Here is a 14,276-nt window from a genome sequence, read left to right as displayed (position 1 = left end):
GCGCCACTGCACTCCAGCCTGGGTGATAGAGCAAGACTCCGTCTCAAAAAAAAAAGAAAAGAAAATTTAACCTCTATCTTCCATTTCAAAACTCTTTCCTCACTTGGCAAGAGGCAGACCCTTGAGCACTGGCCTGGTCCATCTGTCCCTCAGCCTGATGGCACAAAAAGCCAAAAGCCCTTGGTCTCTTTGCCCCTGTGACCTGCCTGCACTGATCTCAGGACTCCAGGAGAACCTCCCAGAACAGAAAGGAGGCACTCATACCCTTGTGTGGCTTACAACCTGCCCTGCTTGCTGACTGGTTTTGGTGGTAAACCTAAGGGAAAGCGACTTGAAACAAGCCCAAGTCATCATTGTCACCCACCTTCCCACCCTGGCCATCCTTTCTGGTCTGGCCCAGCTCACTTGGCAGCAGTGGGCTCAAATGGGAATTGACAGATGCAGCCCTCACTCTGCCCACACCTGCAGGACCTGCTGGCCGCTGGTCCATCTCAGTCACATGCCTGCCCCCAGACCTACGCACAGGCATAGCCACCACTGCCTAGAGGTTCGCTCTTCCCATCACTAGGCATGTTTGCCACATGGAGATTTGACCCACACAACTAAAGAAGGTCTATTAATGTCAAAAGTTCAAAGAAACATGATTGCAGGAGAGAAGTCATACTGTATGCATACACTTTGAGATAGTCACAAAGAACTACTGTTTTGTTAACTGACAAGTATTCATTAAACTCATTTTGAGAAAATGGATTTCTACTGACCAGTAAACTAAAAGTGTGCAAAAGCATTTCAAATATCATTTGAAATTTCATGCATTTCAAATATAATTATGAAAATATCCAGAATCATTACCATGAATTTGCTCGGCATTTTGTGATCTTAACGACCCTCTATGTTGGTCTTCTTTTATTTGCAGTTGTAGTACTGCCCTTTACCTTTCAAGTCTCATTACCTTCACTCAGTGGTCAATAATCATATTTCTAGCTTTTTATGTAAAGTGTTTTCCATGGGATTTGAATGTCACTGACAAGCAAAAAAAAAAAAAAAAAAACTATCGTTTTCAGTTCTTTTCTTGTTTACTGCAATGATGGTTCTCCAAACTCAAGAAAGTCTTGGTCCATGGTAGTATCCAATAAAATCCAAGCAGCAAAAGTCAGCTACTTCTTTTAAGATAAAGAAGACAATCCAATAATATATTTGACTCCCTTAGGAGAATCGATTTCATTCATTTTTCAAATCTCAGAAAATGACATTTCAGTTAACCTCAAAGATACAAAGATACTGAAGATAAAATCCTCTGGGTTTTTTGAGAGATTTCTTAAGGAGATCAAGAAGTTATATTAAGTAGCACTGGCAGAGTATGCACCTTCAGGCAGTACAAGATTATGGAACCTTCTGTCTACCCATGTGGTCTCTCCCCATATATCCCTCTGTATATCTAGTTAAGGAGAAAGCAGCAGAACTTAGCAAGTAAGGGGCTTTGAGGTCAGTTTGGGTTAAAAGCCTAAGTAGGTCAGAATGCAAGGTCTGTCATTTACTAGTTAAGTGGCCTTGGACAGGTAACTATTCTCTCTCAGCCTGTTTCTTCATCTGTAAAACAGGAACAATAACACCTACCAATAATGATTGCTGTGAGAATTAAATGAAATACTTGTACAGTGCTAAGCAGAGTGACACACAGTCCAGAGCTAAATCACTGGTAGTTAAGCCATCAGCCTTGTGAATGTGATACAGCCACTGGTCAAATCCTATAGCCTAGTTTATTACACAGGACACTTAGCTGCTGCCCTGTACAAAATTTATTTGTAAGAATTTTGTCTTAGGCAGGGTGCGCTGGCTCATGACTGTAATCCCAGCACTTCGGGAGACCGAGGCGGGCAGATCGCTTGAGCTCAGGAGTGTGAGACCAGCCTGGGCAACATGGCGAAACCCCGTTTCTACAAAGAAAATAAAAAGGAACGTTCTCTCATTATAACAATTAGAACAACACTTATTGAACACACTATGTGCCAGGCACTGTTCTAAGTGCTTCAATTAAGTGTATTAACTCATTTAATTTCATAACAGCCACTGGGTGGCAGGGGGGAGATGCTTATTTTATTGGCAAAGGAAACTGAGGCCCAAGGTCACATAGTTAATAAGTGCTAGGGTCAAGATTTAAAACTTAGGTGTCTGGGTAGTATATATTATTTTACTAACGCTGCTGCCTCTCTGACTGTAACCTACTTAAAAGCAGACATGGGCTGGGTGCGGTGGCTCATGCCTGTGATCCCAACACTTTGGAAGGCCGAGGTGGGCAGACCACAAGGTCAGGAGTTCAAGACCAGCCAGGCCAAGAGGTGAAACCCCGTTATCTACTAAAAATACTAAAATTAGTTGGGTGTGGTGGCGGATGCCTGTAATCCCAGCTACTCAGGAGGCTGAGACAGGAGAATCGCTTGAACCTGGGAGGTGGAGCGTGCAGTGAGCCGAGATCACACCACTGCACCCTAGCTTGGGCAACAGAGCAAGACTCCATCTCAAAAAAAAAACAGACATCATTTATATCTTTAACAAATATTGCTGCACAAAATTATGTATCAAGTATTTCATGTGGCAGTGAACTGTGTTTCTATCTCTTTATCTGTCCCTCAGTGCTTTAGGCATAATACATTCTCAAAAGCTACTTGAATAGATGAAAACCAGTACAGGGCTCTAACAGGCCCTACACAATGGTCATCTTCCTCCCCCGCTCATCTCATCCCCTACCTCACTCCCCCTGACGCATTTGCTCTATCCACCTCAGCTCTCTTGCTGTCCTGAACTGCCATGTGCATTGCTTATGCTCTGGGGGCTCATTCAGTTGATAGTCATTTGTTGAACACCTACTGTGTGACAGTCATGAACAGGCACTGGAAACTACAAGATAAAAAATAGGCCCCCACTAGTGTGAAAACAGTTAAATCCGAAGACAGTTACTTAATACTTAATTATTAATTATTAATACTTAATATTAGTGGTACACTTAATATTAGCGTACCAATGTTACTTTCTAAGCTTTAATAAATGTATCATGGTTATGTAAAGTGGTAACATTAAGGGAAGCTGGGTGGAGGGTAAAGAACTTTCTCTGTATCTTTGCAACTCTTCTAAATACTTTAAATTGTTTCAAAATCAAACGATTTTTTTTAAAAGAACATACAGTCCCTACCTTCAGGAACTCAAATTCTAGAGGAAAAGGTAGGCGTGTAAGCAAATGAGTCCACCAAAGTGAGTGAGAACTTCCAGGTCAGAAGTCATGTTCGGAACAGGATGTGAAGGGGAAGGAGGTAGGCCGGCTGTGCCAACCCTGTTATCCAGTACAACCGTTTAACCTCCTGAAGCCTCAGTTTACTCCTCTGCAAAATGGGAACTAGACACGGGTCCTTGCAGGGCTGGTGGGAGATTCGCAAACCGAAGTCACCATGGGCCCGCTCATACTGGCAGCAGCCAGGCCGAGCAGCACCTGCCGCCCTCCGAGTGACCCACCTGGAACTCCAGCCCGTAGATCACTGGTGCATCGTCCTCCATGCTGCGGGGAAGCGACCAGACCCGGGCCACTCACACGCTAAGGCCCTCGCTACGGCTGGCGCGTTCCCACCTCGCGGGCGTGTTCCCAGCGCCCATTCATTCCCTCCGCGCAGCAAACGACTCCAAACTGGCAGCCTTTCTGGACCAGAACAGCTTCCGTAGTGGCCACTTCCTATTTTTCGGATGTGTCATCAATCTGTTCCTCACCAGCGACCAATGGCAGCGGCGCTGGCTTTTGCGCATGCCCACTTGGGCTCACATCCGGGCTCTCAGCTCGCTGGCTACTGGAGGTGAGAACGCGGGCAAGAGGAAATAAGGTGGTGGGCGGAGCGGACTGCGGAGGCTGGCTCTGGACGCAGACCGTCCGCGGCAAGCGGCGATTAGCCTTAGCTAACCATCGCATCTGAGAATCGCTCGCGCCGTAGTTGGGCGCCACCATGTATTGTCATTTGTACTGTACTTGGCGTTGCTAAGCGCTGGGTCAGCGCCTCACACGCAGTGCCATAAGGAGCTTCATCCAACTCTATGAATAAGCTGTTACACTTCCATTTTACAGATGAGACGCTGCAAAGTTGAGTAACACAGTCGCAGCGCGCTTTGGTCCATTGGGTAGCAGGATGGGCACCTGAGCTGTCTGACTCCCTTAGGTTCGGCCCCAGGTGCCCTAAGTCAAGGCCATGCCAAATTTATTTCTGCAGGTGCCCAGCACTGTGTGGCAAAGGAAGCCCTACCAAGGATGGGGTTATGAAAGCCGGCACCCCACCACTGGTGGTCCTGGACCAGCATATGCCTCCGAATGGGAGTCGGAAGGGAAGGCCCTGGGGTTCCTAGAGGTCTCCAAAGAATGAAGATTTGTGGTGGAGAGACCGCCCCTCTTACGCATCCCGCCCAAAGTTCCTGCCCTGGCCTTGGGCCAGCAGAAATGGCATTGCAAGGACTCCAAAATACATGATAGCTGAACCACGCCGCTAGCCTGTTTCCACCAGGGCTTCCAGGACCCCGCACCTTTCCTCAATTTCTGTGATTAGCTTTCCCCTCTACCCTTTATTGATCTCCGTGACGGAAATGTTTGGGTCTGGTTTTGCTCAGTTGAGCACGGCACGTGGTATGGAGTTAAGGCTGGATGAGTATCTGTTGAGTGGATGAGATTTTAGAGATTACATTAGAAATCAAGCAGGCCGGGCGCGGTGGCTCACGCTTGTAATCCCAGCACTTTGGGAGGCCGAGGCGGGTGGATCACAAGGTCAGGAGTTCGAGACCTGCCTGGCCAACACAGTGAAACCCCGTCTCTACAAAAAAAAATACAAAAATTAGCCGGGCGTGATGGCAGCGCCTGTAATCCCAGCCACCCGGGAGGCTGAGGCAGGAGAATCGCTTGAACCCGGGAGGGGGAGGTTGCAGTGAACTGAGATCGCGCCACTGCACTCCCAGCCTGGGCGACAGAGCTAGACTCGGTCTAAAAAAAAAAAGGAAAGAAAGAAAAAGTAAGAAAGCAAGTAAGCAATGGCCCAGACATGAGAATCATCCTATTAAACCACTCCGTTTCCCGATATTGCAGAGCTAACAGGGCCTTCATACTTCGGGATTAAATCCACCCACCTATCACTGATATCTTTATCATCAATTTTATTATACAAGTACTGCAGCTGCATGGTAAGAAACTTAGAAAATACAGATAAACACAAAGACAAATCCCTAGAAACACTGACTTCTAGGCTATGCTGGCCAATAAAAATAGGCTAAGGGACTCCCTTTCACCCGCCGCATCGGACACAGGCTTGCCTATTGCCTCTGAGTGACAGAATCAGGCTAGATGGAGTGTAGTCTCCGTTCCCATTTCCAAGTACAGGGTCCGTTTCCCTCAACTACCGGCTCCTGGTTGCCTGGACGCGTTCACACCTTGGGCCCCAGGCCCCGCTCGCAGCAGACGAACCGGAAACGAACCCCATTTCCGGCCTGAGGACCATGGCCACGGGTTCCTGCACCAGGCATGCGCGGAAGTAGGCGTGCCGCGGCCCGGCACGCGCAGGCGCACAGGGCTGCCTGGGCTGCTGGTTCCTCTCGGATTCCTGGCTTCTGTCACCTTCTTCCCGGACCCTGGTCACGGCCGCAGGTGACCACTTTCCCCCAGCCCCAGTGGGCGGGTGGCAGGTGAGGATCAGGGCCTCGGCAGTCAAGAAGGGATGGGACCGTGTAGAGCCTCCTCGGGGAGGGAGCACGCCGGCCTTGGCCTCAGCCCGGGGGACCTTCTCTGGGGCCGATACTAGAGTGGGCGTGGGGTCCGGGCGCGGGGTCGCCTGCCACCCGAGGGCGTCTGTGCTCCGCGGGCCTTGTGCCAGGCTCCACGCCGCCGCGGCCCTCGCTCTCCACGTCTGCAGAGGGCTAGAAGCGTCTCTGCAGCCCGCGGAGGTTACAGGGAGGGGAAGCTGGTGCGAAGCGGGTGGGAAGCTACCTGCTGGCGCGCGTCCAGGCATCCCCGAGACCCCCAACTCCAGGCTCGGTGCCAGCCTGGCCCCCAGCAAGCCCCTTAACTTCTCTTAGGCTTAATTCATCCTCCTGCGGAAAGAGGTTACTAATGACCTGCCTGCCAAACTCAGCATTGTGAGGCTGCAATGCAGTGTAAAAGCATTTGAGTCACTGTAAATGTCCGCTGTTGCTACACATACTGATTGTAGAGTATATTTACTAGGGAGACCGAAAAAGCGTTTATTCCACAGAAAGCGTTAGGGTCAAAGATGTGTTTTAATGTGTCATTTTTTCACTCTTGACGACGAAAGAGTTTAGCCCCAAGGAAAATTTTTCTTGGACCTAGGGTTTGTACCTTTTTTATGGCTACTTGAAAATATGGTGTCTTGGGATTCAAACACTTTTCGCAAATTCAGAAGACAGTGGCAGTTAACGAGCCAGGCCCCTGTCGTGGGATTGGGGTGGGAGAGGGACAGGGTAAATGCAAATGAAATATTACACAGTGTTACTCATTCAGTTCTTAAATTTTGTGATTTCTGGCTGGAGCTTCACGGTTACTAAAGTAGGTGTTTGTTGCCAGTCTGCTTTATCCTTCAAATGAATTACTATGCTTCTATCTGTGCAGCTCTTCACACTTTAAAAGATGCCTGTGCATGGGTGCCACTGTTTAAACCTCTTTATTCTGATTTACCAACCTCATCTAAAAGATCAAGATTTTCAGAGGTTACTTCACTTGGTCCTGAAGCTAAAAGTCAACACAGTTGTTGAGACCCTGCATTCAGAGCTCTTTCTGCCCACCCCTGCCTAGCAACCTTGCAAGAGGAGCTGAGAGGTGACCAGCACAGAGAAAAGAGTATAAACCCTGTGTGGGTAGCCTGTCACCATCAGGTACTGTCAGTGTGATGTTAGGCAAATCACTTGGCCTTCTCTGCTGTATGATGGAGGTAATAATAATGCTTCATAAGTTTATGATGAGTATTAAATAATACAGGTAAAATGCTTGATCTGTAGTGAGTGTTCATTACATGGATACTTCTATTAATACATGCTACCTAGATTTCCACTACACACCCTAGTGCCCTTATGGAAAGAAATTTTACATGACTGCAGTTTGGTAAAAGATTTATATTTGCAGAGTGTCTGTGTCCAGAAAATAGACCTGAGAAACCAAGTTTTAAATGTTCTTAGGAACTTTTTATTTCTCTAATACAGAATTACTTAAATTTAATATTTAAAAAAAAAACTTAAACAATTAATTAAGCACATTCTTGTGCAAAGCCCTCAGCTGGACAAGGAGAAAGTCAGATTTCTTTGCTGCACTGTGATGCAAAGCTTATGTAAGCTTATGTAAGCTTAAAATCCTATTTATGGTTTAATAAAAATAAAGCCAATGATAGGAGGGAGTAAAGATGATTTCTATCACGTACAAATCAAGAACAGATAGTTGTGTTTTTCCATTTTTAATTATGAAATATAAAGACTACCTGTAACACACATGTGAGATTTAAAGATCCAGTCAACCCAGTCTTCCATTACCAGCCTAAGATGGGGACCATTTCCCTATTCCATTACCAGCCTAAGATGGGGACCATTTCCCTATTCCATTACCAGCCTAAGATGGGGACCATTTCCCTATGCGTTGAAACTCTCGTGTGTCCCTCCCCAGTCAAGCTCTCCTGCCATCACCTTCCACCCCTCCCTCACTAAAGTGGCTGTTACTATATCCTGACTTTTCTTTGTAGTTTGACCAAATATGTTTGTGTTCCTAACACAAAAAAGTGTTCGGATTCAACACTTTTGTTTCATTAACATGTTTTTGAATATACAGAGTCATGCTGTTTATTTTTCTACTCATTCTTTGTGCAAAATTGTATTTGCGAGATCCAAACATAATTTATATGTTAGATATGGAACAGCTCACCACTGATTTTTACTGCTATTTTAATATTTTATGTTTTAGTATACCACAGTCTACTTATTTACTTATTACTGTGTCTACAGGCAGGCAGTGTTTATTTCCACTTTTTTTTTCTTTTTTTTTTTTTTTTTGAGATGGAGTCTTGTTCTGTCGCCAGGTTGGAGTGCAGTGGCACAATCTTGGCTCACTGCAACCTCTTCTCCTGGGTTCAAGCGATTCTTCTGCCTCAGCCTCCCAAGTAGCTGGGTCTACAGGCGCCCGCCACCACGCCTGGCTAATTTTTTGTATTTTAGTAGAGACAGCGTTTCACCATGTTAGCCAGGATGGTCTCAATCTCCTGATCTTGTGATCTGCCTGCCTTGGCCTCCCAAAGTGCTAGGAATACAGGCGTGAGCCACTGCGTCCAGCCTGCTTTTTCTTTTAGGACTTAGAAGAAAGGTATTTTGATTTGTTAAGAAAGTCAGCATCATAGCTTACACTGCTCATGTACAGGTATTCCTCCATGTTATGTATCTAGCAATGGAATTGCTAGGTCCTAGGTACTATGACCACATGTTTATTGTCTCAACCAAGACTCCTTTAAGAATGAAAGGAGACACTTAATGATTTTACTGAGGCCAAGCATAGTGGCTCACGCCTGTAATCTCAGCACTTTGGCAGGCCAAGGCAGGAGGATCACTTGAGCCCACAAGTTTGAGACCAGCCTGGCCAACATATTGAGCCCCCATCTCTACGAAAAATACAAAACTAGCTGAGTGTGGTGACGCACGCCTGTAGTCCCAGCTACTCCAGAGGCTGAGGCAGGAGGATGGGCTTGAGCCCAGAAGGTCGAGGCTGTAGTAAGCCACCATCGTCCCATTGCACTCCCGCCAGGGTGACAGAGCAAGACTATGTCTCAGAAAATAACAATACTAGTAAAATGACAGTAATAACTTAAACCATGGGTGAAAAATTGTTCTGGGAAAAATCAAAATGTATAGTTATTGAAGTGATAAGATATGTGCTTTTTAAACTTTGCTAGATAATACCAAGTGGTTTCTCAACATGGATGTTCAAAGGTACACCCCTTTCAGCCCTGTTGCTTAGTTTCCTTATGGATCATTTAGTGTCCTGTATTAATTTGTGGGAATTCTGTATGTATTGTTCGTGTTAATCCTTTCTCAGTTACATTTGTTTGTTTCCCTTTTTTTAGATTCTTAATGATACATTTGTTTGTTTCACTTTTTTTAGGTTTTTCATGATAGAACTTTCCATTTTAATATAGCAAATGTATCCATTTTCCCTCTATGGTTTATACTTATTTATTATGCCTAGTTTAAGAGGCTTTCCCTTCCCTAAAAATATATTATCTTATATTTTCTTTTGAATGTTTTGAAGTTTTGCCTTTCACAGTTAATTTTTTCCTCCCCCGAGATAGAGTCTTGCTCTGTCACCCAGGCCGAAGTGTCATGCCACGATCTCGGCTCACTGCAACCTCCGCCTCCTGGGTTCAAGTGATTCTCCTGCCTCAGCCTCCTGAGTAGCAGAGTAGCTGGGATTACAGGTACCCGCCACCACGCCTGGCTAATTTTTGTATTGCTAGTAGAGATGCAGTTTTACCATATTGGCCAGGCTCGTCTTGAACTCCTGACCTGGTGATCTGCCCGCCTCGGCCTCCGAAAGTGCTGGGATTACAGGCGTGAGCCACCGCACCCAGCCTTCACAGTTAAGTTTTTAATGTCCCTGAGATTGATACTGTGTCTGAGGTGAGGCAAGTTTCCAAGTTTATTTTTTCCCAGATGCATGATTTGTTGACACATCACTTGAGGGAAATCATCTCTTCCCTTAATGTGGGCTACATATTCCCTTGTGATAGTTCAGTCTTGTTTTTGGTTTTGTTTTGTTTTTTGAGATGAAGTTTTGCTGTTGTTGCCCAGGCTGGAGCACAATGGTGCGATCTTGACTCACAGCAACCTCCCGGGTTCAAGCAATTTTCCTGCGTCAGTTTCCCAAGTAGCTGGGATTACAGGCACCCGCCACCACAGCCGGTTAATTTTTGTGTGTTTAGTAGAGACGGTGTTTCACCATGTTGACCATGCTGGTCTTGAACTTCTGACCTCAGGTTATCCACCCTCCTCGGCCTCCCAAATTGCTAGGATTACAGGCATGAACCACCATGGCCGGCCCAATAGTTCAGTCTTTATACCATAGATTTTTGATGTATTCTACATAAATAATCATACACGAAGAATGAAGGTTTATATTTTTTTCTTTTCAATTTTTATTGTAGCTTTTAGTTATTTTTCTTGTCTTAATCCTGCCTGAGGCCTCCAGTATTAGGCAGCATAAAAATGTTGAAGAGGACATCTTTATCTTTTTTCTACTTTTAAAGAGAATGCTTTAAACATTTCACCGTTCATTTGAGGTTTCCTTTAGGTTTTTGGCAAATACCCTTGGTTGCATTAAGGAGGTTGCGTTCTGTTGCTAGTTTGCTGACAGGTTTTATCTTGAGCAGATGCTGAATTTTATTAGATACTTTCTTGTGCATCTATTGAGATAGTCATGTACTTTTTATTATTTAATCTGTCAGTGTGTTGAATTACATAAAAAGATTTCCTAGCATTAAACCAACAGTACATCTCTGGGATAACCTGAGTTTGGTATGAAGATAAATACATTGCTGATTCAGTTAGCTAATATTTCAAGATTTTTGCATGTGTGTTCATGATTGAGATGATAGTTTCCCTTTTAGTATGGCCTTGTCAAATTTTGGTCTCAGGTTATATTAGCCTTATAAAGTGAATTGGGTCATGTGTCTTTTTTCTTCTCTGCAAGAATTTTTGTACTGTAGGAATTATCTGTATGGAATCTTTGGTAGAATTCACTGGTAAACCGTCTGGACCCTAGATTTTCTTTGTGGGAAGACTTAACTACTAGTTGTACTTTTTTTATGGTTATAGAACTATCTGGTCATATACACGTGGTTATTACTACTGTCTGCTTTGCATTTGAACCTTACATTGGCATAAGATTAGAGTATGGAAACCCTTGAAGTGAAGAAGTTATTTTGCTAAAAATTATATGTCCCTTGTCACAAAATCTAATGTATATAATTTATATAGATGTAACTTTATAATATGTCTTCCCATTCATAAAGGCGTCATCTAAATCATGTTTTGTATCATTTTTATTTGAGCATTCCTCTTGATTTTCTAGAGAAGAAACCCTCAGATCCTTACAAGCATTTTCCTGCATCTAGATTTTATTTGTGTGAAAGCAAAAGTGATCATCCCTGCCCTAAATTATTAGGGCTTTTTATTACTTTGGTATTTACTTAAGAATAAAATTTATTTTTTTATTCTATTCTCAAAAGTGGTCTGCAGGTATTAATGAAAATTTTGGACATTCCTGTTTTATCAGTTCTCTTTATTTTACATTTTATAAAGTTTTTAAGCTTTGTAATTTAGAAGCATTTTACTTTAATTTTTATTATTTTGGTAATTTTTTCTAGGCGATGTTCTTTGTTATTGTATCTCTGATAAACAGATTTCCCTAAATCTTAGAGATTTAAAGCAGCTTCATCTTCATAATAGTAAGAATTGTTTCTTAAAAAAAGTTTCTTCACAAAGGCAATACAACTTTTTAAATCTGTGAGGTTGAATCAGAATTAGCTTTAGAACCTAGAATCTTGTTAGGGCTGAGGGGAGATGAGAGGGAGGGAAAATCCCTTTCTCTCATCATTAGCTTGTATGGAAATAAATTCTTATTTCTAAAAAAAAATACGCAGACCATGGTAGTGCCTTCAGGTCCTGCTGGGAGACTACAGAGGGCACTGCCTCAGGCTGCTTGTTTGCTCCTTGTGCCCAGCCTCTATCCTTGTGCAGGTGGGACCTGAAGGAGCAGCCTTACAATGCCCAGGGGGCTTCCCCCTTTGGGGTTCTAGGGCAGTTTGTTCTTCAGGCTCGCGGTGAAACGTGGCAGGAAACAAAGGTTTTACTCCTTTTCATTTGATTTTTTAATTCATTTACACTTTACAATTATTGGATGAATGCATAAGGGAATTAGTAACTGACCAGGCTGAACCGGAAACTTCTTCAAATGTATAACTTGGGCCGGGCACGGTGGCTCAAGCCTGTAGTCCCAGCACTTTGGGAGGCCGAGACGGGCGGATCACGAGGTCAGGAGATCGAGACCATCCTGGCTAACATGGTGAAACCCCGTCTCTACTAAAAATACAAAAAACTAGCCGGGCGAGGTGGCGGGCGCCTGTAGTCCCAGCTACTCGGGAGGCTGAGGCAGGAGAATGGCGGGAACCCGGGAGGCGGAGCTTGCAGTGAGCTGAGATCCGGCCACTGTACTCCAGCCTGGGCGACAGAGCGAGCCTCCGTCTCAAAAAAAAAAAAAAAAAAAGCGAGCCTCCGTCTCAAAAAAAAAAAAAAAAAAATGTATAACTTGGATTAACTACTTTAAAATAACGTTTTGGGAAGGCTGACTCATTGGGAATACTGTGATGGAAGTGCTGACAGTGAGAAAAGGGTAGTCTTATCTAGAGATCAGCTAAGTGTCATTTTTTTAAGTAAAAGTATGTGTTGTTTTATTCTGAAAAAAATCCCTTATCTTTTATCATAGTCTCTTAGATTTCCTTAACTTGAATTTGTTCACTATGACAGTAAAAGTACATAAAGTAAAAGTTTTTCAAGGAAAGGAACATACTTTTTTACAGTTCGAGCTCTTTGTTTCATTCTGTGGCCTCTACCAGCCAGTGGCCCCTCCACATGCCAGCTTCGGCTGGTCCTGGTTTCCCCGCTCACTGGCTCTGTGATTTTGGCTAACATAGCCTCCCCAGGCCTCAGTGTCCTCGTCTGTGAAACGAAGACAGTGCTAGCAGCTATCTCGGAGGGGCGTTCTGCGAATCACATAGGCATATGTGTATATAGCCAGGGGCATAGCATGTGCCGATAAATGTTAGCTAGTTGTGTTGTCAGCTTCAGCCATCAGTGCTCAGTGAGCGCGCTGTTGTTTTCTTACTGTGTAAGTTTTTCATCTCATTCTGTCTCAGATTTCCAGAGTTAGGCAGATAATATGAGCTGGGGCAGGGGGGCGGACAGCATGGGGAAGAGTGAAGAGACTATTATAAATTGAAGAGTCTTGGGAGGGCTTCATGGAAGAGGAGGGACTTAGCTGAGTCTCAGAATAAAATAGTGTTTATATGGCTGGAACCTCACACCTGTTGGAATGACCACTATGAAATACAATTAAAACAAAATAACAAGTGCTGGCAAGAATGTGAATTGGAACGCTTGTCCACTGTTGGTGGGAATGACAAATGGTTTAGCCACTATGAAAAACAGATTTTTGGTGCCTCAAAAAAACTTAAAAATAGAATTACCATATAATCCAGCAGTTATTTCTAGGTATATACCCAAAGTGATTGAAAGCAGGGTCTCAGAGATATATTTGTACACCCACGTTCATTGCAGGAGTATCCACAATAGCTAAAAGATGGGAGCAACCCACGTGTTCATCAGCAGATAGCTGGATAAACCAAATGTAGTGTACGCACACCCTGGGTAGTTTTCATCCATAAAAAGGAAGGAAACAGACCAAACTGTCGTGTAAATAGCCCTTGAGGACTTCATGCTAAGTGAAATCAGCCAGTGAGAAGACGATTATCGGGTGATTCCACTTATTTTATAGTGGAATGGTGGATGTTCCGGGCAGGGGAGGTGGGTATACGGGGGGAGGGGGATGTTTAATGGGGATAGGATTTTAGTTTTGCAACATGAAAAGTGTTCTGGAGATTGGTTGCACAGAAATGTAGATGCACTTAACACTACTGAACTTAAAGCGGTAAATGTTACGTGTATTTTACCATAATCAAAAGCACATGGATAAGAAGCTGGAGAAATGGAAGTCTGAGTCAAATATTTGAGTCTATAAGCAATAGGCATTTTTCGGTTGAGGTAAACGAAGATCACACTGAGGGGCCTTCTTTCTGTCTTCGCTTTCAGGGGCATGGAGGACGCTGGCGGCGGCGAGGAGACCCCGGCCCCGGAGGCCCCGCATCCCCCTCAGCTCGCGCCTCCGGAGGAGCAGGGGTCGCTCTTCCACGAGGAAACCATCGATCTTGGCGGAGATGAGTTTGGATCCGAAGAGAACGAGACCGCGTCGGAAGGCTCGAGTCCTCTCGCGGACAAGCTGAACGAGCACATGATGGAGAGCGTCCTCATCTCCGACTCCCCCAACAACAGCGAGGGCGACGCGGGCGACCTGGGCCGAGCGCGGGAGGAAGCTGAGCCCGGAGGGGAAGGCGACCCGGGCCCGGAGCCCGCGGGCACCCCGAGTCCCACTGGCCAGGTCGACG

At 44.8% G+C, this 14,276-nt stretch overlaps 2 protein-coding genes across 3 annotated transcripts in view; one reads left to right on the top strand and one right to left on the bottom strand.

Moving 5' to 3' along the window:
- The window catches only part of TSSC1 (tumor suppressing subtransferable candidate 1), a 173,634-nt gene extending 169,742 nt beyond the window's left edge, over nucleotides 1–3,892 (bottom strand). For both annotated transcript variants that reach the window (XM_011960956.1, XM_011960958.1), the window contains exon 1: nucleotides 3,508–3,892. In XM_011960956.1, coding sequence (XP_011816346.1) covers nucleotides 3,508–3,549 — 42 coding nt within the window. In that variant the 5' untranslated portion in view covers nucleotides 3,550–3,892. The remainder of the gene's footprint in view (nucleotides 1–3,507) is intronic.
- A 1,611-nt stretch (nucleotides 3,893–5,503) lies between these two features.
- Nucleotides 5,504–14,275, top strand: LOC105525385 (trafficking protein particle complex subunit 12-like; the record flags this gene model as incomplete). Its single annotated transcript, XM_011960986.1, has 2 exons — nucleotides 5,504–5,662; nucleotides 13,924–14,275. A coding segment is annotated over exon 2 (348 nt), but the record flags the coding sequence as incomplete, so codon positions are not given.
- Nucleotide 14,276: the final 1 nt, after the last annotated feature.

This window comes from Colobus angolensis, unplaced genomic scaffold (assembly GCF_000951035.1).
Source record: "Colobus angolensis palliatus isolate OR3802 unplaced genomic scaffold, Cang.pa_1.0 Scaffold53, whole genome shotgun sequence".
Lineage (NCBI taxonomy): Eukaryota > Metazoa > Chordata > Mammalia > Primates > Cercopithecidae > Colobus > Colobus angolensis.
The sequence above is the reverse complement of the archived record's forward strand: the minus strand, read 5'-3'. Positions and strand labels throughout refer to the sequence as shown.